Source organism: Anthonomus grandis, chromosome 17 (genome assembly GCF_022605725.1).
Source record: "Anthonomus grandis grandis chromosome 17, icAntGran1.3, whole genome shotgun sequence".
NCBI classification, from domain to species: Eukaryota; Metazoa; Arthropoda; class Insecta; order Coleoptera; family Curculionidae; genus Anthonomus; species Anthonomus grandis.
In genome coordinates, this window is record NC_065562.1 from 8,566,227 (window position 1) to 8,592,423 (window position 26,197).

Genomic DNA, 26,197 nt, shown 5'->3' on the forward strand with positions numbered 1-26,197 from the left:
TACTCAGAGGACTGGACCAAAACTTCTTTGAACCGGAGGAGCTGGGTTGGTTTAAAACCGGCCCAGGCCGAAGGAGAACCACAGACCTCATCAGATTCCTCGTCCCGAAGGAACAGGAGAGTGTGTTTCGGGTTGATAATATTTTGAATATCAGGGTCCGCGTCGAGCGCTTAAGACTCAGATTTATGAAAATAGGAAGCAGATTGGGCAGTGTCATCGCTGCCAGGAATATGGCCATGTCCTGAGCAATTGCAACGCGAAGCCGCGTTGCCATAAATGCAAGGGGGAACACTTCTATTCTGAATGTGAGAAAAACAGGGCAACTCCGGCTGAGTGTTGCAATTGCGGCGGTGACCACCCGGCGAGCTATTGGCGCTGCCCAAAAAATCCAAACCTAAAAAAAGTAAACATAAACAACCAAAAAAAAAGCTTCGCTGAGGCCTTGAGAAAGAACGACGCGGACTCTGTTAACAAGAGGACGGAGCCAAAGGACGGCAACAAAACATCATTGCAAATGAAACGTCCCGAGCTATCAATCGGTAACACAAATCTCTTGAACCTTCTTAGTTTGCCAGACGGGAATTTGGAAAAAAAAATTGATAATTTAATGGCAAAACTAGAGAAACCAAACTCTAACCCGGCTGTCAAGCTACTGCTGGGAGTCGAGGTTTAGTCACTTACGGTATCAGTTTGCTTCCTTCCCAACGTGGTCAAATTCCCAATTCCCATCCTATTAACCGCATAAAATCCCAATCCACCGTCAAAATCCTAAATCCACTTCAAAAAGTGCCGTAAAGGACCGGTTACGTTCACACCTCCGCCCGACCTTATCTCGCTAACCAAAAGTTCCGCAATCTGAGGGGGCGTGGTCTGCTCACATGCTCGCGTCCAATAACATCGTACCCAGACCCTATAAATATATGCAACCAAACCTATCCCGGCCAGTCAGTTCCGAGCAAGTCAAAAGTCCAAGCACCTAGATGCGACCCAGAATGATAAAAAGATGGCGCCTAATCTCGACAAGGATCTATTCAAAAGACCGGCAAGAGCCACCGTTGCTAGCCCGGATGAAATCAGTGCCCAGTTAGATGCAGAGCGAGCGGTAACACTGAGTCGAGTCACCTCTCGGGTATCAGTCTCGCATGGACCCGCCTTGTTGTTATGTCTACCAAAATATAAATAATACAGAGGCACTTTTTCAATCGTATTTATTAATCAGTTTTATGCCGCTATGCGATATTTATCATATCGCTAACACCCCTTATCGGTGGAATTTCAAAAAGTTCGTTCGTATCCGGGGCCTACATTATAAAAAAACATTGTTGCAGTTAATTTTTTTTTCTTAAGTTGATGCCTGCGACTCGTTGGTGTGGGCAGTCTCCGTTCAAACTCCGAAGCCACGCCCCCTTAGTTCTCGAGGTCACGGGTAACAATTTTCCTATTTTTTACCCCTTATCGGTGGAATTTCGAAAAATCCGTTCTTATCCGATGCCTACATTATAAAAGGAACCCGTTGGCAAAATTTTACATTTCTAGCTATTGTAGTTTGGGCTCTGCGATGATGTGTCAGTCAGTCAGGACAAACTCTTTTATACAGGGTGTTTCCTAACTACGGTACGAAACTATACAGGGTGAATCGTTAGGTAGTTTTATGAAAAAAAGTTCCTATGAATGTATGTCGGGAGTTGCTTTGTTTCTGAGATACAGGGCGATGAAGGTTCAAAAAAATAACGGTATTTTAAAAATACTATAACTATCCTTAAACCGATTTGGTTGAAATTTGGTGCAGTTATTTGAAGTTATAAGACGCTTATTTAGCTGTCACAATTTTATTGACTTTAGTTTTATCTGAAATGTGATGTTTTATGCTTCAAAAGGTCCTTACAAGTTACTTTGGAAATTCAACCGTTCTGAAGTTATTCAGTGGTTTTCAAAGAGTTTTTTTTCAAAATATCTTGATGGTGCCAAAGGTTTTACTCAGATATGTAAAATTTTATTGATAATTGTTTCATACAGAAGCTAATGACTTTATTTACTATATTAGGGGCACCGAACCAATCTAAGTAATAAAACTAAATCATAAACCGCTGAACTATCTGATAAGTGAGCGGATTTATACTGTTTATTTATACAGGGTGCCTTGGTTGAGTCGGCACTATTGGCATCTTTGTTAATATTCAAGATACAGGGTCGAGTAAATTACTAAACTAGTAGGATTTTTTGTTTTTAAATAGAATGTATTGTATATTCTTACATAAATTAAAAGAAAATAATTTTCTTAATAAAAAAGTGTATTTATACTACTAGCCTAAAAATAACAAAGTTATTATAACTTTATTTTTTTTATCACTATAATAGTGATATTAATAATTTTTCCAAGTTGGTTTTGAAATTTTTAAGAGCAAAACAAATAAATCATTGTTTGAATAATAAAATGACAGTGCTCAGTTAGTAATACAATATCAGGAAAATCACATGAATCATTAACTGTGTGTATCTCTGATAAATTATATTTGAAGAAGGAAGAATGGACACATCTCTTCTTAATTATTTTTAAAAGCTTTATTAAAAACATTTGATGTTATAATAATACAACATATTTGATTTTATTTGCATCTCCCAAAACGTACATTAAAAAATAATCTACAACTTGAGTTGAGATGTAGATAATATGTAAGGACACAAGTAGTCACAAAGCTGTTTTGACATTTCTGACTCAAACAAATAGGTATATACTTAGAATATTGAATGCCTAGAATAAGCCGAGCTCCAAACCATAGGCGAGGTGTTTGAGTTCACCATCTGTCAGACAATGATGTCAAATCGGTTTTCCAATTTTTCATACAATATATATTTTTCTTAATCCACTGAATTTTTTTTTTAATGTGTTGTATTTTGTAACAGAAAAAAAAAATTTATCTCTTTAAAATTTTCTTTTATTTTCTTTCTAATAATATCTACTTTGAGACTAATCAACAAACTGTTCAGAATAAGACATTTTCTTAGCAAAAAACAAGTTTACAGTGCAAGTATCCAATGTTGCCACTTTTTTCTATATATTTTTGCATATGTGTGAAGCTAGCGATCGATATCCAACAATTTCTTTAACATTCAACTTTTCAATTAATTTTCGCAAAAAAAAAACTTTAGTTTGTAACCAGCATAAATCGATTTAGTTAGTCATTGTAATACCACATTCATAAGTCATAAAACTTCTTGGGAATTAGAGGAGATACATGCATTATATCGATTAAATAACAGCGGGCGCGGACTATAAATCGGTTGCTGGTAAACGACTGGAACTGCGTTCTCGATTTGGTTAAGTTAGGTTCGAATAAGCGAAAAATTTGCCAGATATACTTAATCACACATTTTTATTGATATTTTCCAGAAAAAAATGAAGGAAAAAAGCTTAATTTTGGTATCCAGTACTCAATAGATTCTTTACAAATATGTCGTCTTTTATAATATTATAACCTATAAGGATAACACTTCAACACACAACTCGCCTGTGAAAGGAACGATTTGAATTTCCTTTTATCCACTTCAGACTTCTTTATCATTTTTCAGCAAAATAAAGTTTTTAATTTTATTATTAATTAAAAAAACGCACTGACATCGCTCAAAATATCCTTTTAATACTAATGCCATACAAAAGGTACATCATCTAAACGTAAACGAGCGCAGTTGCCAAATACCTTTAACGAGATAATATTTCCAGGCGAAATTTACAGCTTTGCCGTTCTGTGTGGAAATTTGGCGATTTAAAGAATCTAAATTAAAAATATTAATTATTATAAGTGATTAGAATAAATTAAGTACAAAATAGTTTTGGTTATAAGGAATTTCACTCTTTCTTTTGCTTTATAATAAAGAATGCAATTCAATTTCTGCTAATTACAATAATTTATTATATCACGTTATTTTCTTCTGTTAAAATTGAGTAATTACTGGCAACATGGAATACTAAGCATGATTATCAACAAAATAGCAAGATGTTGCGCTCAGTCCAAAACAGCCAATGTTTATTCTAGTGTATTCAATGTTCTAAGGGTATATACCAAGTTAAAATAAAAATAAGCTCTTTGCCATTTAAAAAATTATACTTTAGGGGTTTCGTGGCAATTAGGTCACAAAATTTTCTTTAGGGATCGCTTGATAACTATTGGAGGTACCTTAATGGAATTTATACTGAAAGTAAGGACGTTTTCTTATAAACAATTTCATATATGATCCACTTTTCTAGGTCTAATACTTAGTGAGATAAAACCAGTTTTGCAAGTGTCAGTAAGTCCCAATGCTCCCCAGATTTCAGGTTTTTAAATTACAATTTTTTCATTATGCTTGGACACTTTTCCTTATAACTTCCAAGCTATTTGACCTATTTATGTATTTCTTTCACAATATAATAGTGGACATTCAGTAGATTAATTCTATGTAAAAAAGTTAATTCTAAGTGAAAAATTAACTTAACGAGAGCAATTTTGGTTTCATGGCAATTAGGTCACAAAAGTTTGTTTAGGGATCACTTGAAAACTATTCCAGGTACTTCAATGGAGTTTTTACTGAAAGTAAGGGTGTTTTTTAGTGAACAATTTCATATATGAACCATTTTTCTAGGTCTAATACTTAGTGAGATACAACCAGTTTTGCATGCCAAGTCTCAATGCTCCCCAGATTTGAGGTTTTTAATTAATTTTTTTTTTCATTATTCATGGACATTGTTTCAAATAACTTCCAAACTATTTGACCTATTTATGTAATTCTTTTACAATATAGTAGTGGACATTCAGTAGAATAATTCTATGTAAAAAAGTCAATTCTAAGTGAAAAATGAACTTAACTAGAGCAATTTTGGTTTCATGGTAATTAGGTCACAAAACTTTATTTAGGGATCACTTGAAAACTATTCTAGGTACTTTAATGAAGTTTTTACTGAAAGTAAGGATGTTTTTTAATGAACAAGTTCATATATGAACCACTTTACTAGGTCTAATACTTAGTGAGATACAACCAGTTTTGCATGCCAAGTCCCAATGCTCCCCAGATTTGAGGTTTTTAAATTACAATTTTTTCATTATACTTGGACACTTTTCCTTATAACTTCCAAGCTATTTGACCTATTTATGTATTTCTTTCACAATATAATAGTGGACATTCAGTAGATTAATTCTATGTAAAAAAGTCAATTCTAAGTGAAAAATGAACTTAACTAGAGCAATTTTGGTTTCATGGCAATTAGGTAAAAGTTTCTTTAGGGATCACTTTTTACTAACTAACTAATTTTTTTTTTCCATAGGAAGAGAAACCCCGGGTCATGAAAAAGCTTCCTCTAGACGAAACCGTTGGGACGAAACTCCGAAAACCGAAAGGGAAACTCCCGGCCATAACAGTGGTTGGGCAGAAACTCCTAGAACGGACAGGACCGGCGCTGATCTTATTCAAGAAACACCTACACCAGGTAGCGAAATAACATTTAGGTTAAAAGTTTCCGATATTAATTACTTGATATTTAGGTGCTTCCAAACGTAGATCCAGATGGGACGAGACTCCTTCGGCAGCAACGCCTTCTCAAACCACACCTCACATGACGCCCGGTGCTATGACCCCACAAACACCGCATGGCACTCCAGGACATGCCACGCCCATGTTAACTCCCGGAGGCAGCACTCCGGTTGGCACTAAGGCTATGGCCATGGCTACGCCTACACCAGGTAATGATAATTATTATAATAAATGTCTTTATTTTTCCACTAATATATTTTTAAACTTAATAGAAAATAGTAATAATAAATACAAGCATTAGAAGTATTTAGCAGAAAAGAAAAAAGTTCACTATGCAGTGTTCTACTATTTGCCCCATTAAGGGATGCCTCCCTGTATTTCCGCAAGAATAAGTTTGGTTAAAGATTTCCGCTTGATCTGTTGTGTTCTCACTTCACTTAAAATAATGCAGGGTGCCCAGAAGGTAGGTGCCTGGAAGGGTATGATAACTGACCTAATTTCGAACATTTTAAGCCAAAGAGGTATAGATTAAAATCTTTTTTAATTTGTAAAATTAATTTTTTTTCTTTTTTTTTAAATTTCATGCATGCAACAAAATTGACGGTTTCTCATTTAAACATAGCGTCCTTAACAGCTTATTTCCTCGAGTTTAGGGACCATGTTCTAGATAAGGATAATGATGTAATTGTGGTAGGGGAAACAAATCTAAAGCCACCTATATCAAGTGCACTTATGCAATAATTTTTTTAGATGGGATAGAGTTAGACGTCATGGGGGAGGTGTCGGGCTCTATATAAAATCTTCATTGTCGCATGATTTGGTGCTTAAGCAATAATCTGATTGTATTGAGTGTCTTTGGATTAAATTACATTTAAAAGGTGAAAGTTTAATCATAGGATGTGTCTATCGTCCACCTGACTTTCCTGTAAGGCGGTTTATTCCGAAATCGATGGAATGCTTCTAAATCTGCTCTTACAAACTGATCATTTGATTCTTTTGGGTGACACCAATATTAACCTATTTGATCCAGCAGAATATGGCCGTTGGTTTGTACAGGGTGGCCAGATAAGAATGCAAAGTGCTGTATTTTGGAAACTATTCGTCGTAGAGACTTGCGGTAAAAAATGTTATAACTAAAGTGGCCAAAAGAATACCGTGGAAAATATTTTTTGGTTTCCAAGATTTTGGTCACCAGGGGGCGTAACTGCCATATTAAAGTTTTTAAGTGATTTTTCACTGAAATCTACCCAGTAAATCTTACAAAAAAAATATATGCTTTTTAAAGATCAGCTTTACTCGAGTATTTTTTGTTTAACACTTTGTGACGTATCTATTAAAATACCCAAGTAACAATTTAGGTTCTAAAAAGGTTATAAATAACTCCTAGAACCTGTTTAAGAAAAAATATTGATTATGCCATTAAGCACAAACAACGTTATTTATTAGCCCGCATAACCTCCTGTAGTAAAAAAAGGCCCAGCCTTAAAGAGGTTGTCGTTGCCAATAGGCCCTGGCCAATTTGAAACCAGATCGCATATCACATTGCAAATTCCTTTTAGACTTTTAGGTGGTTATATAGTTTGGCCTGTTCGCCGGCTTTTGGCATTTCAGATACATATTGAAGTATTAAAATTTTGCTATTTAGTTTTAAATATGGTATTTCAGAGACACCAAAGTATAAAAATCTGACCTTTTAGTTTTAAATATGATACAGCCAGGGTAAAAATAAGACAACGCCGAAATAAAAAGCAATGGCGACATTTTCAGTAAGTATGACTTTATTTTAGAAAAAAATATATTATACTGGAATAGATGACCGATTTTCATTGCGCACACCAGTTTCTTGAAAAAGTTGGGTGTAATTTAACTGTAAAACACGCGCGCCTTTGATATCTTACAAATTAAACATTATTCAGTGCCAATAAAAAAAAATTAATATATTTTTATTTCTGAGATGCTTTAGTGATAATATGTACTTAAATGCTCCAGTGTCTTTATATATTATCTAAATTGTTTACATATTACATTATTTTTGCCTGTATTTGAATAGCTTATAAAAATAGAAGAATTACATTTTTTCTTCAAAATGGACGCCTAGCAGGGTATGCTTTTAAGCTGCTATAATAACTTAAGTAAGTATCAAAAGCTATGTCGTAGGACAAAAGGCTTAAAAAAATGCCAGTGGGTTTTAAAAAAAGCTAAAACAGGGCTAACTAGTATCTTTCAGGACTTATAGGCCACTTTTAATAACCAATTAGCTGGCAAAGTCTGGGCGAATTTCAATAAATGGCTTTAAGGCATTTAGTAGGATCTATTGGCATTATTTATATTGTCAATATTTTATTTGTCATATTTACCTGACCAGTTGTAATTCGTTGGAAATTTCGCTTCACTTTTCTTTTCAAATTACCACTTCTTACAATTTTGTGCCAAGACATCCCTGTATTCTAAGAATAAATGACGTAGGATTTAATAGTCGCGATCGTCCGCAAACTGTGTTTTATTGTGACTAGTTGGTTAAACCTTATCCCATAAAGTTATCTTATTATCCATATGACTTTTAGCAAGTCCTTTAGGTGTTAAAAAATGCTATATTTTCCGGAATAGGCCGTATAAAGTGCCAAATAGTTAGGCAATTGATTCAAGACCATATGGTTCTGAATAGGTAATTTTAATGCTAAAATCGTTCTATATTGGAATTTTGATTGCCAAATTTATGCTGAAATATAACCTCTCCAAAACCTTATTATCTCAAAACCATCAAGCCCTCGTTTATGGCCATAACAACGTTATTGTTGACACTTGACTAGAACTAATTAGATCTTTAATTTACCTAAGGTTCCTAGTTCCAATTAGCACAAAATTTAACCTAAATAGTTCCATCAAGCAAGCCAATGACTATTGCAGAACCTTGGTGCGGCTAAAGGCAACTTTAAAAACCAACTGCTTGAGAAAATGTTACTTGGGTAAAGTGGTGGGCGGTAATTCAATGTTTTTTTAAATAAACAGCTGTAACTCCTAAATGACTGAACGGATTTTAACAAACTTGGTCTCGTTGGAAAAAACATTTATTGCTCCATTAAATCCGTCTTATCTGTGATATGTCTAGTTCTTAGTAATGTCGTTAGAGCGCGTTTTTTGATCTAATAACAGAAAATTCGTAGCCTGAAATATCAAAGAAAGAATATTTAGTTATATAATTTTAATAAGACACTATTACACCGATATTTATTTGTTCTTTTTCTAGGTTCAATGATAAAATGTCTTAATTTAATAATTATTGAATAATTAAAATATTCTTTGTTCAAAAAATTTAAAAAAAAAACGCGTATGGGCATAATAAAAAAAAATTACTGATTTTGAAATAAAAATAATGCCTCCTTAAACTCTTGAACTGTCTTCCATCAAACTTAATGCATTGTTGCAGCCGCTTATGCGTGGACATACATCAGCTTCAATTTCTGCTCTTGACAAAACATATTTTGTCGTAATTGCAGGGGTATATCTTCTAATAAAAGAGGCAATTGGTTCACCAGAAATTCAAGAAACACGGCACCATTTAGTAGTTAATCAAAGAAATAGGGACCTATAATAGTTTCGCCCAGTTCACACCACACATTGAGACTCCAATGGCCTTGATGTTAGACCTCCCGCAACCAGTGAGGATTGTTGTCACACCAATAATGCATATTATGCAAATTAATGTTTCCATCACTCCTAAAAGTGGCCTTATCTGTCCAAAGATTTTCGGATAAAAAATCTCTATTTTCCCCAATGCTGCCCAACATCCAATGACAATAATCTAACCGTCGGTCAAAGTCTTCGTGCTTCAAGGCTTGATGTAACCATATGATATGGGCGCAGTCTAAAAATTTGAAAAAAGCACATTGCGAAATATGTAAAGTAGTATTTTTTGTGACATAAAAATTTACCTGTGATCCTTTAAAATGTTTAGAATAGTAGTACGTGATATACCCAACGCGCGAGACATTGCTCTCGTACTAACGTGGGGATTGAATTCCACGTATGCTAAGACATTAATAATATTGTCTTCCCTTATTATAGCCGAGTGTCTTCGCAACTGAGGTCGGAAGCTGCCAGTATTACGCAAATTTCGCATTAAACGCGGAAAAATACTCGCATCGCGTAAACGCCGATTTGGATATCGAGCTCTGTATACCCTTTGAGCCAATGGCGCATTTTGAAGACATTCAAAATATACCGCAATCATATCGACAGCTTCATATATATGCGTTAATTATTATGCCCCTACGCGTTTTTTTTTTAAATTTTTTGAACAAAGAATATTCTAAATATTTAAAAATTATTAAATTAAGACATTTTATCATTGTACCTTGAAAAAAGACAAATAAATAACAATAAATATCGGTGTAAAAGCATCTTATTAAAATTATATGATAACTATATATTCTTTTTTCGATATTTCAGGCTACGAATACGATATCGAGATACGGTTTTCACTGGCCTATTTAGCTATCGTTTCACTACATTTTTATGAAAAAAAAGTCATATTATTGCATTTAATTTTTTAGAGAATTTTGCAATTTTCTGTTATTAGATCAAAAAACGCGCTCTAGTGGCATTACTAAGAACTAGACATATCACAGATAAGACGGCTTTAATGGAGCAATAAATGTTTTTTCCAACGAGACCAAGTTTTTTAAAATCTGTTTAACCGTTTAGGAGTTACAGCTGTTTATTTAAAAAAACATTGAATTACCCCCCACTACTTTAATTTAATAGATACGTCACAAAGTGTTAAAAAAAAATTACTCGAGTAGATCTGAGCTTTAAAAAGCAATTTTTTCGTAACATTTACTGGGTAGATTTCAGTGAAAAATAACTTAAAAAGTTTAAGATGGCGGTTACGCCCCCTGGCGACTAACTTGGAAATCTAAGAATATTTTCCACGGTATTCTTTTGGCCACTTTAGTCGTAAAATTTTTTACCGCAAGTCTCTACGCCGAATAGTTTTCAAAATACAGTACTTTGCATTCTTATCTGGCCACTCTGTACATTCAGTTTCTTGACTGTTTGGGACTTAAGCAAGTTATTGATGAACCGACGAGAATTACTCAAACATCCTCCAAACTAATAGATCATATAATAATTACAGAGGATTTGAGCATTTTACAGTCAGGCACGCTAGGTCTCAATATTTCTGATCACGAAAATTCGGCTTGGAAACTGTGAAGGAGGAAGTGGAATCAGTCAGGTGTCGAGATTTAAAGAATGTTAATCTATTGGGCCTTTATGATTCCTTAAAATCGATCCCCTGGCATAATATTTTTGATTTGGATAATATTGATGACAAAGTAAATTTTTTTAATGATAATATTAATTTGCTTATGGACATATATGCTCCTATAAAGATATATTCCATGGATAATGCAGAATGTAACATTCATGATAAAACTTCGAGATAAGTCAAAATTTGAATTTAAAAAGAATAACACTGTGCAATTACACAATGAATATAAAGAACTTAGAAATTATATTACTAAGCTTATACGTAGAGAGAAAAAATCTTTTTGGAGCAACATCTTAATGATGGAAATAAAATATTCTGGAAAACATTAAAGAATTTCAATATTTTATCAAAACAAAAAAAAGATAGTTTATCTGGTATGATATTTAATCCTATTGACATTAATAATTTTTTCCTAAATAACATACCCCCAAGTAATATTTTTGCCGAAATTCATAGATACTATGAAAAACCAGTTATTGGTGCAAAATCTGAAAGTTTTAAATTTTTCATTGTCTTAGAAACTGAAGTGTCTAAATATTTAACCCAAATCAAGACTAGGGCAGTTGGTTCTGGTAGAATACATATAAATTTTTTAATATTTTGCTGTCCCCTTTTATTTGAAAATATATTTGTCATCTAATAAATAATTGTATAGCAAATTCTCTATTTTTTTCTGAATGGAAACGGGCTGATATTGTGCCAATTCCGAAAACAAATATTGTAAAGGGTTTTAATGACTTAAGGCCCATTTCCATTCTTCCAATATTGTCTGAGGTTATTGAACAAACCCTGAAGAATCAAATTGTAGACTATGTGGAGTCTGAAAAGTTAATTGACGCCACGCAATCAGATTTTCGAAAAGGTCATAGTTGTGCACGGCTCTTCTTAATTTAATGGATGACATTTTTAAATCTATTGATAGGGGTAATTATACTATTCTGGTTCTACTCGATTATTCCAAGGCATTTGATACCATAGACCATGATACGTTATTACTGGTCTTGGAATATCTTGGTTTTCATCAGAGTTCAATCAGATTAATTCAGAATTATCTTATGAATCGCCAGCAAAGGGTGGTTTTGAATGAGAATAAATCATATTATTTTGGCGTTAATTCGGGTGTCCCTCAGGGGTCAATTTTAGGACCAATTTTTTTTATTTTATTTATATATTTATTTATTCATACATCAATACATAATAATATAAATTACATGAATGTAGGAATATACTCATAGGCACCTAGGTAACTTAAAACCTGAATGAGCCTGTTAACAAGATTTTTTATATTACAAAATATCAATAAATCCATCTGATGCTAATTTATATTCACTTAAAACCTAAACTACATATGCGGTTACTTAAACCTAACCTATATAAATTCCAATTTATAATTTTAACTGCTGTTAAATAGTTCTTTAACTTTTTTATTATTTGTATAAATATAATGTCTGCAAGATTGCTTAAATTTTTTTTTATTCGCTATTTTTCTTATATCTTTTGGAACTAAATTAAATATTTTTGGTGCAAAATAATTTATAAAACGCTTATTTAAATTTGTATTACTTTTGGGAGTTTTTAAGTGTTCATTCATCTTATTGCGAGTATTAAAGGTATGTGTTACAGCAATATTCAGTTCAGGATTTTTATGAACAAAGCAACAAACTTCCAAAACATAAAGTGATCGGACATCAAAAATATCACATGAGTACAATAAATTGGTTGAATATAGTTTATTTTTCCCAAATATGATTTTTAAAATATAATTTTGTACCACATTTAAGGGTTTCAAAGAAGTTTGGTACAGTCCACCCCATGCAACAATATCGTATCTAATCAATGACTCAACCAATGCCCTATAAACTGCAACCAACAATTTCCGGCTTAAGATTTGTTTTAGAATGTAAAATTTGTGTAAGAGTTTTCGAATATTTTTGGTTAGATTTAAAATGTGGTGATTCCATTTTAGATGCTTATCAATAGTAACACCCAAATATTTAGTGAAGTAAACTTCTTTAATAATATTATCCTGTTGTGTATTGTTTTCTATATCAAGAGAATTAAATGATGGGCGGTTTGCTTCAGTTAATGAAAATGCAATATAGTGAGTTTTTGATATGTTAAGTGATAATTTAAAAGTGTCTAGCCAGTTTTTTATCTTACGTATTCCGATTATTGCACTGTCTTTCACATTTTCCCATGTTGTTCCAGAGAAAATTATTGCCGTATCATCTGCGTATGATATAACAGCACCATCTTTAATTTTTAATTCTGTTAGTGAGTTAATATATGTAATGAACAGTAAAGGTCCTAACACGGTTCCCTGAGGTATTCCTATTTTTATTTCTAATGGTTCACTTAATGTATCCTCAATTTTTAAATATTGCTGCCTTCCAGTTAAATAACTTTGAAAAACCTCCAATACTGGGCCCCTAACTCCATTTGAAGATAAAACATCCAAGAGAAGATCATAGGGCACAGTATCAAAGGCCTTTGCCAAATCCAGGAATACTGTAATACATTTCTTGTTCTTTTCCAGTTTATCTGTTATTTGTTTAGTAAGTTGATATAGGGCATCTGTTGTACTTGACCCACTAAGAAAACCGTATTGTCGTTTCGATATTAAGTTTTTACTTTGCAAAAATGTCATTAACCTATCTTTCAGGCACTTCTCAAAAACTTTAGCAAAATTATTTATTACACTGATTGGTCGATAATTATTTATATTACTTTTTTCTCCGGATTTAAAAATAGGTGACACAATTGATATTTTAAATTGTTCAGGGACTTTTCCCGTAGTGAATATTAAATTAATAATATGGGCGAGGGGGCGAACTAAAAATAAATGTGTCTTTTTTATTAAAGAAGAGGTAAAGTTATCTATCCCTGGAGAGCTATTGTTCTTAAGATTGTTAATCTGTTTAATTATATCATTATTATCAACTGGACTTAAATAAAATGAATTCAACAAGGCTGTATTTACATCTATTTCATTCTGGCTAGTTTTAATTTTGTTATACATTTCCAGTCCAATGTTAGTAAAGTAATTGTTACAATAATCGGCCAAACTCTTGATATTCGTAAAGGGGATGTTAGTTTTATTATTTACAATGGGAAGTATGTTTTTTTTAATTTTTGACTGACCATTAGTCGCTTCTGTTATTAATTTGTAAACTCTTTTAAGATTACTGCCAGCATTTTCAATTTCCGTTTTATAATATGTGTGTTTAGTTTTATTTATTAGTTTATTTAGGTTATTTCTATAATTTTTGTAAATCAGATTATCATTTTCATTAAAAGTTTGCAAAAGTAGTTTTTTCATTTTGTCTCTTTTCTTTATACTGGTTATTATACCATTGGTTATCCAAGGTTTACGTTTTTCATATTCTTTTATGTGAATCGTCTTTGTGTAACTGGCCTGGTCGCGATAGGTTACTAAAATTTTATAAAAACTATCTGTTGCTCTGGCTGAATCCGTTTCAGATAGGACAGTGTTCCAGTTTTCTTCTTGTAAAAGATTATAGAAAATTTGTTCATTTAGTCTATTTATTTTTTTAATTATATGTTTATTTTTATTGCAATTAAAATTTTTTTTAGATATGTTTAACATAACGGGATAGTGATCTGTCACATCAGCATGTAGTAAATATGAGTTGACCTGCATCGTATTATTATTTTTTTTGTTAAAGAAAATGTGATCAAGACATGTACTTGTTTCTGGGGTAATTCTTGTCGGAGAGTTTACAATGATAAAAAGCCGAAATGATTTAAAAGGGAAAGATATGAGTTTACGCAGTCATCATCCTTGTTTAAAATATTTATGTTAATATCACCCAAAAAAATATTAAATTCACTTTTTTTACATTCTTGTAAATAAATTCCAAGGTCATTCAAAAAAAGGCGTTTATCTGTATTAGGGGTTCTGTAAGTGCAAATCACGCTGATAGTAGTGGCATCTTTTTTTAGATTGATCTGACTCAGTGTAACATTTGAATTTTTAAGTAAAACGTGATTAATATCAAAAGTTATATCGGATTTTACAAAAATGACAACACCATCATTTCTATTATATTTTGCTCCATTATAAAACATCTTATAGCCGTCAATATTATATTGATTGTCATAACTTTCAAAAGATTCTCCCAAAACAATTATATCGCTAAAATTTAACTCATAAGCTTGCAAGTATGCTACTAGTTCATTAAAATTCTTATGTATAGATCTAATATTAAAATGTAAAATATTAAAAAAAATATTATTGAGATTAATTTTACTTGTAATTGATTCACTGTCGACAGTCTCCTGATGCAATACATTATCCAGAACTTCTAGGTTTTGTAATAGTACTATTTCAGGTTGTTCACATACCATTAAGATTACCCATGATAATCTATTTTCGTTCGCAGAAGATTCAACTGGTACTGATAAGATGGACATTCTGGGTTGTTTGCTTCATGAACTGTGTTGTAATTACTTTTGTATTTCATGTTTGCTGAAATGCAGTTGACGCATTTTTTTTGTAATTTCGGACATTCAGATACATCATGTTTGTTGGAGCAAAATTCACATACAGCTTCATTAGGACAATTTTCAATTTTGTGGTAAAATTGTTGACACTTAAAACATCGCTGTATACTCAAATCCTCGTATACTGGATACCTTTGCCAACCAAAGAAAATTTTCTTTTCATATATCAGTTTACTAAATAAAATGGGGTCACATTCACCAAAAACTATGGATTTACCTTTGTCATTTCTAGCTTTTTTATTATATGTTATTTTAAGTTTATTTTGCTCGGTAATAAAATTGTTTTGCTTTCTTATAGAGTTCTCTATCTCCTTTTCGCTAAGATTGGTGGTACATCCTATTATTTTGAACCTCGGTAGCCTTAATTTTGTTACTTGTACTTCATAGTTCTTTAATTTGGATTCTGCTTCTTTTTTTAGAATGTCAACATGTTCCTTATTGCAGCATTGAATAAGAATACTACTATCTTTTATTTTTTTAGTATTTTTTACGGCAATTCGAAGATCTTTTGGAACTATAGCTTCCTTTATATCCTTTTCAGTTTTTTCGGCAGTTTGTTTTTGCTTTGGTTTAATAATGATTCCGGGAAGATTTATGTTTATTTTTGGTGATTTTTTTATTTCAGTTTGTGCTATTTGACTATATGATGATGTTGTTATTGGTATACGTGATGATTCGGACTCCGTTAGTTTTTGTTTAAGTAACGTTATTATTTCATCTTTGGATTCAATAATTTTTATTTTGTCTTCTATTGAGTTTTGAAGTAGAGTGTGCGTCTCGAATTGTAGACATTTTTCACAATAAAATCTCAATATTCGATGTTCTTTTAATTCTAGAATCGAAGTTTCAGCCTGTGATAGATGACTGCATTGTTTACAGTATTTTTTCTTGCATATATCACATGAAAAAAGGGGGTTCCTTCTTCCGCTCACCTCCAGGCAAACAGTGCACTCCATCTTACTGCTATTTGTAATATCTCAAATAACCAAATTCGCTAATTGTACAAATCATAGTACAATTCTGTTTCCTGCACAGCCTCGACAACGTATGTATCTGGCCACGTTAGAATCGCAGTTTTTTTCCTGCGGAATTCAGTGACTTAGTCCAGCAACACCAGATAAATTATTGTTTATTATAAAGCTTTTTATGTTTTTAGCTACGGTATGCCTTCAATGAACAACTAATCCGTCACTTCTCTTAAAACACTTCATTCAATATCCAGTAACCCCAATCAAAAATACTTAAGTTTAGTTTGACCACTAAAATTTTAGTGTTTTACGGAGCACAACATTTTACGTGTTTACTGTACCGAAGTCGCTGTTAAATTCTGCTGTTAATTCTGTCGCTGCTAATTTCCAATTTCCTAAAAATTTCAAACACTGCAAAATACAAATATATAGTATGCAGATGACACTAAGATATATTACTCTTTTTCTCCCTCGTAGCTGGCTCATAGTTGTCTCTCTGTAACTGAAGATAATCTAAACACACTATACAAAATTTTTGAAGACCATGCTCTCCACTTGAACCGAAGTAAATCCTTTGTGACGTTTTTTTGGCAGGCCTATTGATGTAAAACATCCAACATCTGACTAAAACACTTATCTTAAAGATTGGCGATGAGATTCTTCCTATAAACACAGAATAAAAAAATTTGGGCTCATTTTAGATAACGAATTAAGGTTTGAAAAACGTATTTCTATGTGCATTCAAAAATGTATAGGGAATCTACGTCCTTATATAACTCCAGACATTTCCTAAAAAACTACAAAAGTTTTATGCGATTTAATGGTTTTCTCTATTTTTAATCATTGTGATGCTGTTTATGGACCTCGTTTAACTGCAGAGTATTGTGAGCAAATTGAACGAGTTCAAAAATATTATTTAAGATTTATTCATTGTATTCGCCGTAGACAACCAGTAAGCCATAAACTGGAGGCCACCGGGTGGGTAAATATGAAACAGAGACGTTTTATTCATAGATGTGTATTGTATCATAAAATAATAAAGTTAAAGTCTCCTCAACGCTTGTTTCAAAAAATCACATTCAGGACAGATGTGAATACTCTTAATTTGCGATTCAATGGGAACATCATACCTAGACATCAATCCGCAAAATTCAAGAGATCCTTTACATATGACCTGGCTAAAGTATTTAATAGTCTACCCTCTGCCCTACAAGTCTCTATCTCAGCTTTCTCTAATCATATTAAAAACTGGCAAGGACGAGACATAGTTTTTAATATGTCTCGTCCTTGCCCCAATCTTCTTAATTTAATAGTTAATTCTGCCAATAATCAAATCTTGTACCCACACATCATCTAGTTTTATGATAGATTATAAAAAAAATAATTTTTCTTCTTGAATTTGTTAGCTTTAGGATGTAGTATGTCTACTTCTCCTTAAGGATACGTGTATAAATTAGCTGAACAAATTATATTCAACTGCACTCTTGCCTTTTCATTGTATATGATTGTATATACTTATACTTCAATAAAGATTATTATTATTATTATTATTATTATTATTATTATATTACTAGTAACTAGGCGTATTTTTAAAAATGTTTGAATCATTTAACCTATTTTATTTAATTTTTTTCAACCATCAATTAATGTATTTTATTTCAACTCTACAATTATCTTTCATATTTTAATGTCTCTGTTTTTTCTCTCAGTTAACACATTAGATTAAACATTAGACAAAACAACATAAACTTTAAAACTTAGATATTAATTTTAATGTAACTTGCGCTGTATTACCGATTAAGTGTGAAATTTGGGTATTTATTCCAAAAAAATCAAAAGTTGCAATAAAAAATTTAAAAACGGTATTCGATCTATACACGTTTGCCTTAAAATGTTCGAAATTAGGTCAGCTATCATCCCCTTAAAGGATTGCACCTATCTTCCGGAAACCCTGGATATTAAATAATAAATATATAAAATAAGATATAATTATGGGAATTAAGTTATATAAGTTAAGCCAAGCTTAAGCAAAATTTGTAAAATTATCTTTTTTCAATAGTAGTCTAGGATATGATAATATAACCAGCCAAACAACCAAGCTAGTAGCATATGATATCGTAAAGCCAATGTGTCATATTATTAATAATATGTTCTCAAGTGGAATTTTTCCTAAAGTATTTAAAAAGACAATTGTTGTCCCAATTCATAAACAACGTAACGCACTTGATATGAATAACTATAGACCAATTTCATTGATTATTACCTTTGCTAAAATCGCAGAAAGAGTTATTAAAATCCGGCTTCTTACACATTTTAAAAATCAAAATATAACAAATGCAATTTACAAAGTTACTAATTTTGTTCAAGCGTGCTTAAATAGTGGTCAGAAGCCTCTGTCTGTATTTTTAGATTTAGCCAAGGATTTTGACACTGTAGGTCGTAAGATTATGCTTAAGAGTATAGATGGTTGTGGAATAAGAGGGATTTCAAAAAAGTTACTAACAAATTATTTGGATCATAGGGTGTTTAGAGTGTGAGAGCGAATGGAGTACTTGGTGATGAGCGTGTGTCATCTGTAGGGGGACCACAGGGTACAATTTTAGGAGTTATCTTCTTTTAATTGCACATAAACGCAATGTTTGAGATTCCCACTGAAAGACGTTTATCAGTTGCGTTTGCAGATAATGGTGGTATTATCGTTGCCGACAGTGCTTGGGAAAATACAAAATTAAGGGCACATGAAGCTCTAATGAAGATTTCAAATTGGCTTAGCTTAAACTATCTTACCCTAAATACTGACAAAACTAAATTTATGACTTTTTTCCTTAATGTTACGTGTCAACCTGATATTGAAAGCTTGCATATTCATTCTTGTGCTGCTAGTAAGAACTGCAATACAGCTGTAGAAAGAACTTCCGGTATTAAGTACCTAGGGGTACAAATAAATCAGCATTTAAAGTGGGATATTTACATCAATGTTTTAGTTAACAAAATTCGTAAATTGCTCTATAAATTTTATCAACAAGAACTTTTTGAAGTAAGAACACGTTAATACAATCGTTCTTTCTTCGAGTCACTAATTCGATATAGTTTGCCTATGTGGGATTCTGCTTATGATTGTTATACAAAATAATTAATCGCAATACAAAAATGCCTATTATTTATGAAAATCAAAAACATATCCCATTGAACTATTGTTTGAAAAGACTGCGGTGCTTGATTTCAAGTAATTGTATATTATAGTTATTAGAATTTATGCATAAACACTCAAACCTTTACTTAACAAAAGATCATAAGTATAAAATCAAGACTGCAAGTAATTCGCAATACTGTGTACCACAACCCAAAAATACTACCCTTTTAAAATCACTAGATTATGTTGGCTTTAAGTTGTACAATTATTTGCCAGTGTTCGATATTTATATGCAAACCCAACGTCCATAAAACTCAAGAAACTTATAATCGCAACTGCGCCGAAGCGTCAACCTCGCTGATACCTGATTACACCACCTGGCTTCCACGTCACCAAGCCGTCAGACAGACTTCAATCAACTTTCGACTCGAGCGTATAGACCGCTTCCTTTTTTAATCTGTATTCATACATAAGAGTGTTTATTTTGTTGTAAAACTAAAATTAAAATATATACATTAATTGGGAAAAACATCAAGTGTATTATTACACAGCCAGTTAATATTAAAAATATAAAAACGAAAAAAAAATCATTTGGCAAATTCTTCAAAGACAATGTAGATTCTCTTAAAGAATTGCTGGATATAGTTGGATAAAAAAAAATATATAAAAGTGCAAGTACAATATCTATTTCTACGCTGTTGTTATCTTCTACTGTATAGCTAGACAAATTTAACATTTTATACATCTTAAATTAATTAATAAGTATTTTGTTTGTATTATCTAAGAATGTTTTTGTTAATGTATTTTTGATTTAGCATTAGTGGGCCGATCACACCGAAACGAGGTTGATATTTCATATACATCTTGTTAAAAAAAAAATGGCTCGGACCCATCGATTTTTATTTTTGGGGGGAAATATTGTGTGCATATCATTAACTTTGCAATTTCAAGCCTCTCGCGAAAATTAGGTCCAACCCCTAAATCCTAAATGGGATAAGTGGTCAACTTTGTTTTAAAGGTAATTGAATTATTTTTTCAGTGCATCTTATTTTCAAATCGTATTTAGCCATTTTTAAGAAAATAGGATTAAAAGAATAATTAAGAAACTATTTCTTTTTATTAAACGATTTATTGCTTGAAAAAATGTCAAACCCTGTTAATTTTTATATCGAAGAAGTCTTTCGTGCTTTATTTTTAACAGGAGTGAACTTCATCCCTTAAATCAAAATGATCTAAAACTTTATGTAATACCTCAATTTAATGGGCATCAATTCTCTTTTCAACATATCTAACATCACCCAACATAAAAATTAATGTGTTCTATAGCCTTATCGATTAAAAATAAAAAATGTAAATTCAAACTTTATTTTTTGAAGAAAAAAGTAGTTAGTTTATTTATTTCAATTCAATATCTTGAAGTGTTTGTGACTAAATTTTAATTAATTCTAAAATGGTTTATTTAACTGCAGAAAGGGTATCGCTGAACTGTATTACAAAAATGATAATGTTCTTGCTCCGATATTTAATCAAATGAATCCAAATAAACATATTCACTGAAAATACATAATTGAGCTGGTTGCAAAGTTTAGGGAGACAGGATCAGTGGGAAACGAACCTATGTAAATTGCTGTTTTGGTCCACGTCAATTTGAACTCTACATTAAGCACCAGGCCTTTAGTGTGTGATATACCTCGTACGAGCATTCGCAGCAGTATTTTAAAGATACATACATTTTGTTTGGAATTTTGCGAGATTTTGACCGAACAAATAATAAATAATCCAAATTTAGTATTGTATTTAACATTTGTTTTTCCGATGAGTTTTTATCCAAGGAAATCTTAATGAAGAACTGTATCTACAATTATGAGCAATTATTGCATTGACAGAAACGTTAGAAAATAATAATAAATACAATGCCGAATATTTAAGATTTTAACAAGATGGTTTGGATCATTATACCCTTGCTGTTGGAGAATATTTAAATCGCAGATATTCTGGTAGATGGATCGATCGAACAGGACGAGTGGAGTGGTCCGCAAGACTTGACCCACTTAGATTTTTTTTATCGAGTCATTTAAAAAGCAAAGTTTATAAATTTCAGATAGAGTCAATAAATTAATTACACCAGAAAAGGTTTAACCCCATTTTTATTTAAGGTATAAGACGAACTTATTTTTAAAATAAAGCACAAAAGACTTCTCCGATAAAAAAATTTATGGGTTTTGACATTTTTTTAAGAAGCAATAAATCGTTTAATAAAGAGAAATGATTATTTTTTTCCTCTTTTCTTACAAATGGCTGCATACTAATTAAAAAAGTGCGTGGAAAAGAGAATTTAATCACCGTTAAAATAAGGTATCGCTCGTCCCTTATCCTATTTAAAATTGGGGCGCACCCCAATTTGAAATGCGATTAAAGGATGTACAAAATATTTTTTCCTCGAAATAAAAATCGACGGGTCCGAGCGATTTTCTGCAATTAAATGCTGCAATTAACATGAAGTACTGCAATTTAACATGAAGTAAAAAAGAGATTAAAGAAACTTAGGTCTTAAATCTATAGAAAAGTAACTAACATATATATATATATTTATTGTTGAACTCTTTATTGCATTGTTTAGCTTTCGAATATCACTGCACTCTTTTTCAGGACTCTTGCTAAAAAAATGCTGCAATTAACATGAAGTACTGCAATTTAACATGAAGTAAAAAAGAGATTAAAGAAACTTAGGTCTTAAATCTATAGAAAAGTAACTAACTCACCAATGTGGGCTTACCGATTACATCTAACTAATACGAACACTGACACTAACATTTTAGTACTTTCCTTAAAGTGACTAACACATTTATCTTCGCGAAGAGTTCTTCGAGAAAATTCGAAGAAACAACACATTTAAGAAAAAGTTTTAATTTAATTTAATTTTCTCTTTTGTCCGCTAAATTTAGCTTATCAAAATGCTATAAAGAAGGCTACTGTTAATCTGCGACATCACTATTTTCATTAGTGACAGCCGCTCACTGTTTTCATTCTTTTGCTGTACACTTAATTTTTTGAAAATCCTTTTACAACACCGTAAAAACAAACTCGCGATAAAAATTTATCTCTGACAAACGTTAAGCGTACAGTCGATACTCCTTCGATATGCACTGTAAAGTTGTATCATCTCAACTTGTTTTTCCCATATTTAATATAAATTCTCAACTTGTAATTGTATAAGAGACAAATATACGTTTAATTAAAAAACCAAGTCGATACTATGGTCAGAAATAAATTTCACCATTTCTTCACGCGTTATTACACAAGGGAAAAGAAACGGTGAAATTAATTCTGTAAAAGTAAAATGGTATTCCAAGTAACTTTTATAAGAATCATTTTCTTCTGAAACATGCTGTTTTCCAACTGTTTCAGATATTAAGCTGTCTTAAGTTAACTGGACCACCGTGACATTTAAAAATTTTTAAACAACGGTTTTTATTTATTATTATAGGACACTTAGCTTCAATGACCCCGGAACAACTGCAAGCTTTCCGTTGGGAACGAGAAATTGACGAAAGGAACCGCCCGTATTCTGATGAGGAGCTCGACGCCATGTTTCCTCCTGGATACAAAGTTTTGCCACCCCCGGCGGGGTATATACCAATTAGAACACCCGCTAGGAAGTTAACTGCTACTCCCACACCATTAGTAGGACAGACGCCTGTCGGATTCTTTATTCAAACTGAAGATAAGTCCGCTAAGTACATGGATAACCAACCGAAAGGGCAGAATTTGCCTTTTATGAAACCAGAGGATGCGCAGTATTTTGATAAATTGCTTGTGGATGTTGATGAAGAGGCTTTGGGTCCTGAGGAACAAAAGGTAAATACATTTCTCGCGTTCTATTTTTTTAGGTAATTTAACGATGTAATGGTTTACTCACTTTTTCAAATTTTTACACAGTTGTCCTCATATAATTTCTGCCGAATGTTCCAAATCGACTATGCCAGTTTATACTTTTTTTGGTTTATTTTATTTTTAAAAATAATTTTCATTTTTTACATTTTCCTATTCAGTATACCGGGTGACACAGAAAAAAGGGAACACTTAACAACTTTTTTACTTTTCAAGATAAACAAATGAAATTTGGTATATCGATAGCATAGTTATAAGAGCATCTTTTGACATATTCTATTCCGGTTTAACAGGAAGTGACACTAACTTTCTTATTTTAAATGGGACACTTCGTATATTATTACGTATTTGGATAGAAAATAATATGCTAAAAACAATGATACTATATTGGCTACCTTTTGTTTTTATACTCATGGAAAAAAAAGGTTTTTTTTTATTTTAAAATACGGTGCCATGAATGCGTTGAAAGTTTTAATTTTTAATAAAATTAACGAATTCAACTAAAATTAGGTTTGCTTGAGAAAGAATAAACTGCACCTCTTCTTAGTTTGTTGAAATTGATTATTGAAAGGCTTTTGAAATTTCAATAAAACTATTTTATTTTATAGGAAAGAAAAATCATGAAGCTGCTATTAAAGATTAAGAACGGAACCCCGCCAATGCGAAAAGCTGCCCTAAGACAAATTACGGACAAAGCAAGAGAGTTCGGGGCCGGACCCCTTTTCAATCAGATTCTACCATTGTTGATGAGTCCCACCTTAGAAGACCAAGAACGTCACTTGCTCGTTAAAGTTATTGACCGAATTTTATACAAACTCGATGACCTGGTCCGTCCTTACGTTCACAAAATCCTGGTAGTCATTGAACCGCTGTTGATCGATGAAGATTACTATGCCCGTGTTGAGGGTCGTGAAATTATTTCCAATTTGGCCAAAGCAGCTGGTTTAGCTACTATGATTTCCACCATGAGACCGGATATTGACAATATTGATGAGTATGTAAGAAATACCACTGCTAGGGCCTTCGCTGTTGTTGCATCTGCCTTGGGTAAGTTAATGAGAAACATTTTTTACATAAATAATAATTATAATAATATTAAAATATTTGTTTGTGAGTCTATTCCGTTTTAACAATACACAAAAAAACTACCACACTTTTTATTAATCCACAAAAATAGAAATAGATAAAAAGCAGGTTAAAGGCAATTTTATAAAGATACTATGTTTAACCTCCTGATAAACTAAAGTAACTACTAAAAACAAATAAATATACAAAAAGTTACTAAATTAGCATCCTAACCTTTGACTAAATAACAATTCTATAATATAGCAAGTTAGGAAGGGCGGGAAGACGTTTCTCCACAAATGAACATGTCAATCTTTTGTCAAGAGTTATGCATTCCGATGAGTTCACTCATCATCATCAGGCTCTAAAATTTATTTTTTCTTGAGAGGAACACATTAAAACAACGAAAGTAAGTCAAAATTAAAAGGTACAACAAAAATTAACGATTACAATTAAAAGTCGAAGTTATACATAAAATTTTAAAAAGAGTCTTAAAAAATCTTACACTACATTGCTGTGATGTTTGCATGAAAAACAATGACTATGATAATAAAATTAACGAATGGTAAAAGTCAGGACATCTAGTGAACGCAGTTAAAACTAATTAAGGTTTAAAAACTTCAAATATATTTCAATGCAAAACAATAATTTTACAAAACTCTCAAAAGTATAAATAAATGTACACCTAGATTAGAATCTATGTGTGTACAAAACAAAAGTAATTAAGAAAAGAATATATATAATTCACAATTCACTTAAAGTTATATACTATATACCAAATATACTACATACTATACAAGGTGTCTACTATAAAACCCGCCAAACTTTAAGAGGTGATTAAACAGTCATTTGCAACAAAAAAGTCTTATAACATTTTTTCGAAAAGTTGTTAGTTCTTCTGGTACTTAACATTTTTTGATTTTATCAAATTTCTTTGTTTTTTTTCATATAAACAAGAATATCTCCGTTATTCTTACCACCACATAAAATTTAGATATACCATCTGAAAGAGAATTAAATTTGCTATAAGATGGGTATATTTAAGTTTTTGAGTAATTCTTTATACCGGGTGTTATCAGAAGTTAAATGTAACATTTGGGAAATGTGCAAAATTAGTGGCATCTTCTTCATTGTCGTTTTTCTAAAATTTGGTAAATAGGGACATGTTTTTTTTTCAGCAAAAACTACTGCATTTAATATACTTTCCAATGATATACTTACTTTTGTGATACCTCTTTGTTTTCACAGCAATATCATGAAATGGGCAAAAGAAAGAAAACCACAAAAATTGAAAATTTTCAAATTTTATATTTCTTGATTGACCAAAATTAAAAAATCAAAATTTCATTAAACAAACCTAAAATTATAACAATTGTTCAAAATGTATTCCCTCTGATGCATCTTCTTCTGACACTATCAACGTTCAAGTTCAACGCGTTTTTGTCACATTTCATTGCAACACACACTAATTCGATTAATTAGTTCGTCTATAGTATTAATGTTAATACTATAAACATTAGATTTTAATGTGCCCCAGACATAAAAGTCAAGGGGCGTAAGGTTAGGGCTTCTGGGCGGCCATCTTACCTGATCGTATCTTCCGATCCATTTCTTCCCAAAGCATTGATTCAAGGAATTTTGCACATTATGGGTTGGGCATCCGTCCATTTAAAACCAAAGTACCTGTCTAGCGGCTAATAGGCCAGCGGCAAGCCGACTTTTGCGTGCACTAACCCAATATTGAAGTATAACCAATTGTCACTAATACTAGTCGATTAAGCATGTCTTTTTACACAAAAAATGTTTTAGAAAAACTTCGAAAATACGGGGTTTTAGAAA

General features: G+C 31.9%; 2 protein-coding genes across 2 annotated transcripts in view; one reads left to right on the forward strand and one right to left on the reverse strand.

Moving 5' to 3' along the window:
* The window catches only part of LOC126746520 (splicing factor 3B subunit 1), an 87,230-nt gene that overhangs the window by 19,766 nt on the left and 41,267 nt on the right, over nucleotides 1-26,197 (forward strand). The window contains 4 exon segments of the mRNA XM_050454827.1: nucleotides 5,300-5,461; nucleotides 5,517-5,714; nucleotides 22,890-23,260; nucleotides 23,902-24,340. Coding sequence (XP_050310784.1) covers nucleotides 5,300-5,461; nucleotides 5,517-5,714; nucleotides 22,890-23,260; nucleotides 23,902-24,340 — 1,170 coding nt within the window.
* On the reverse strand, nucleotides 14,527-16,516 carry LOC126746522 (uncharacterized). Its single transcript, XM_050454830.1, has 2 exons — nucleotides 16,246-16,516; nucleotides 14,527-16,152 (listed from the first exon to the last, which is right to left on the reverse strand). The coding sequence occupies exons 1-2, from the start codon at nucleotides 16,255-16,257 to the stop codon at nucleotides 15,151-15,153; spliced, it is 1,014 nt and encodes a 337-aa protein (XP_050310787.1). The 5' UTR covers nucleotides 16,258-16,516; the 3' UTR covers nucleotides 14,527-15,150.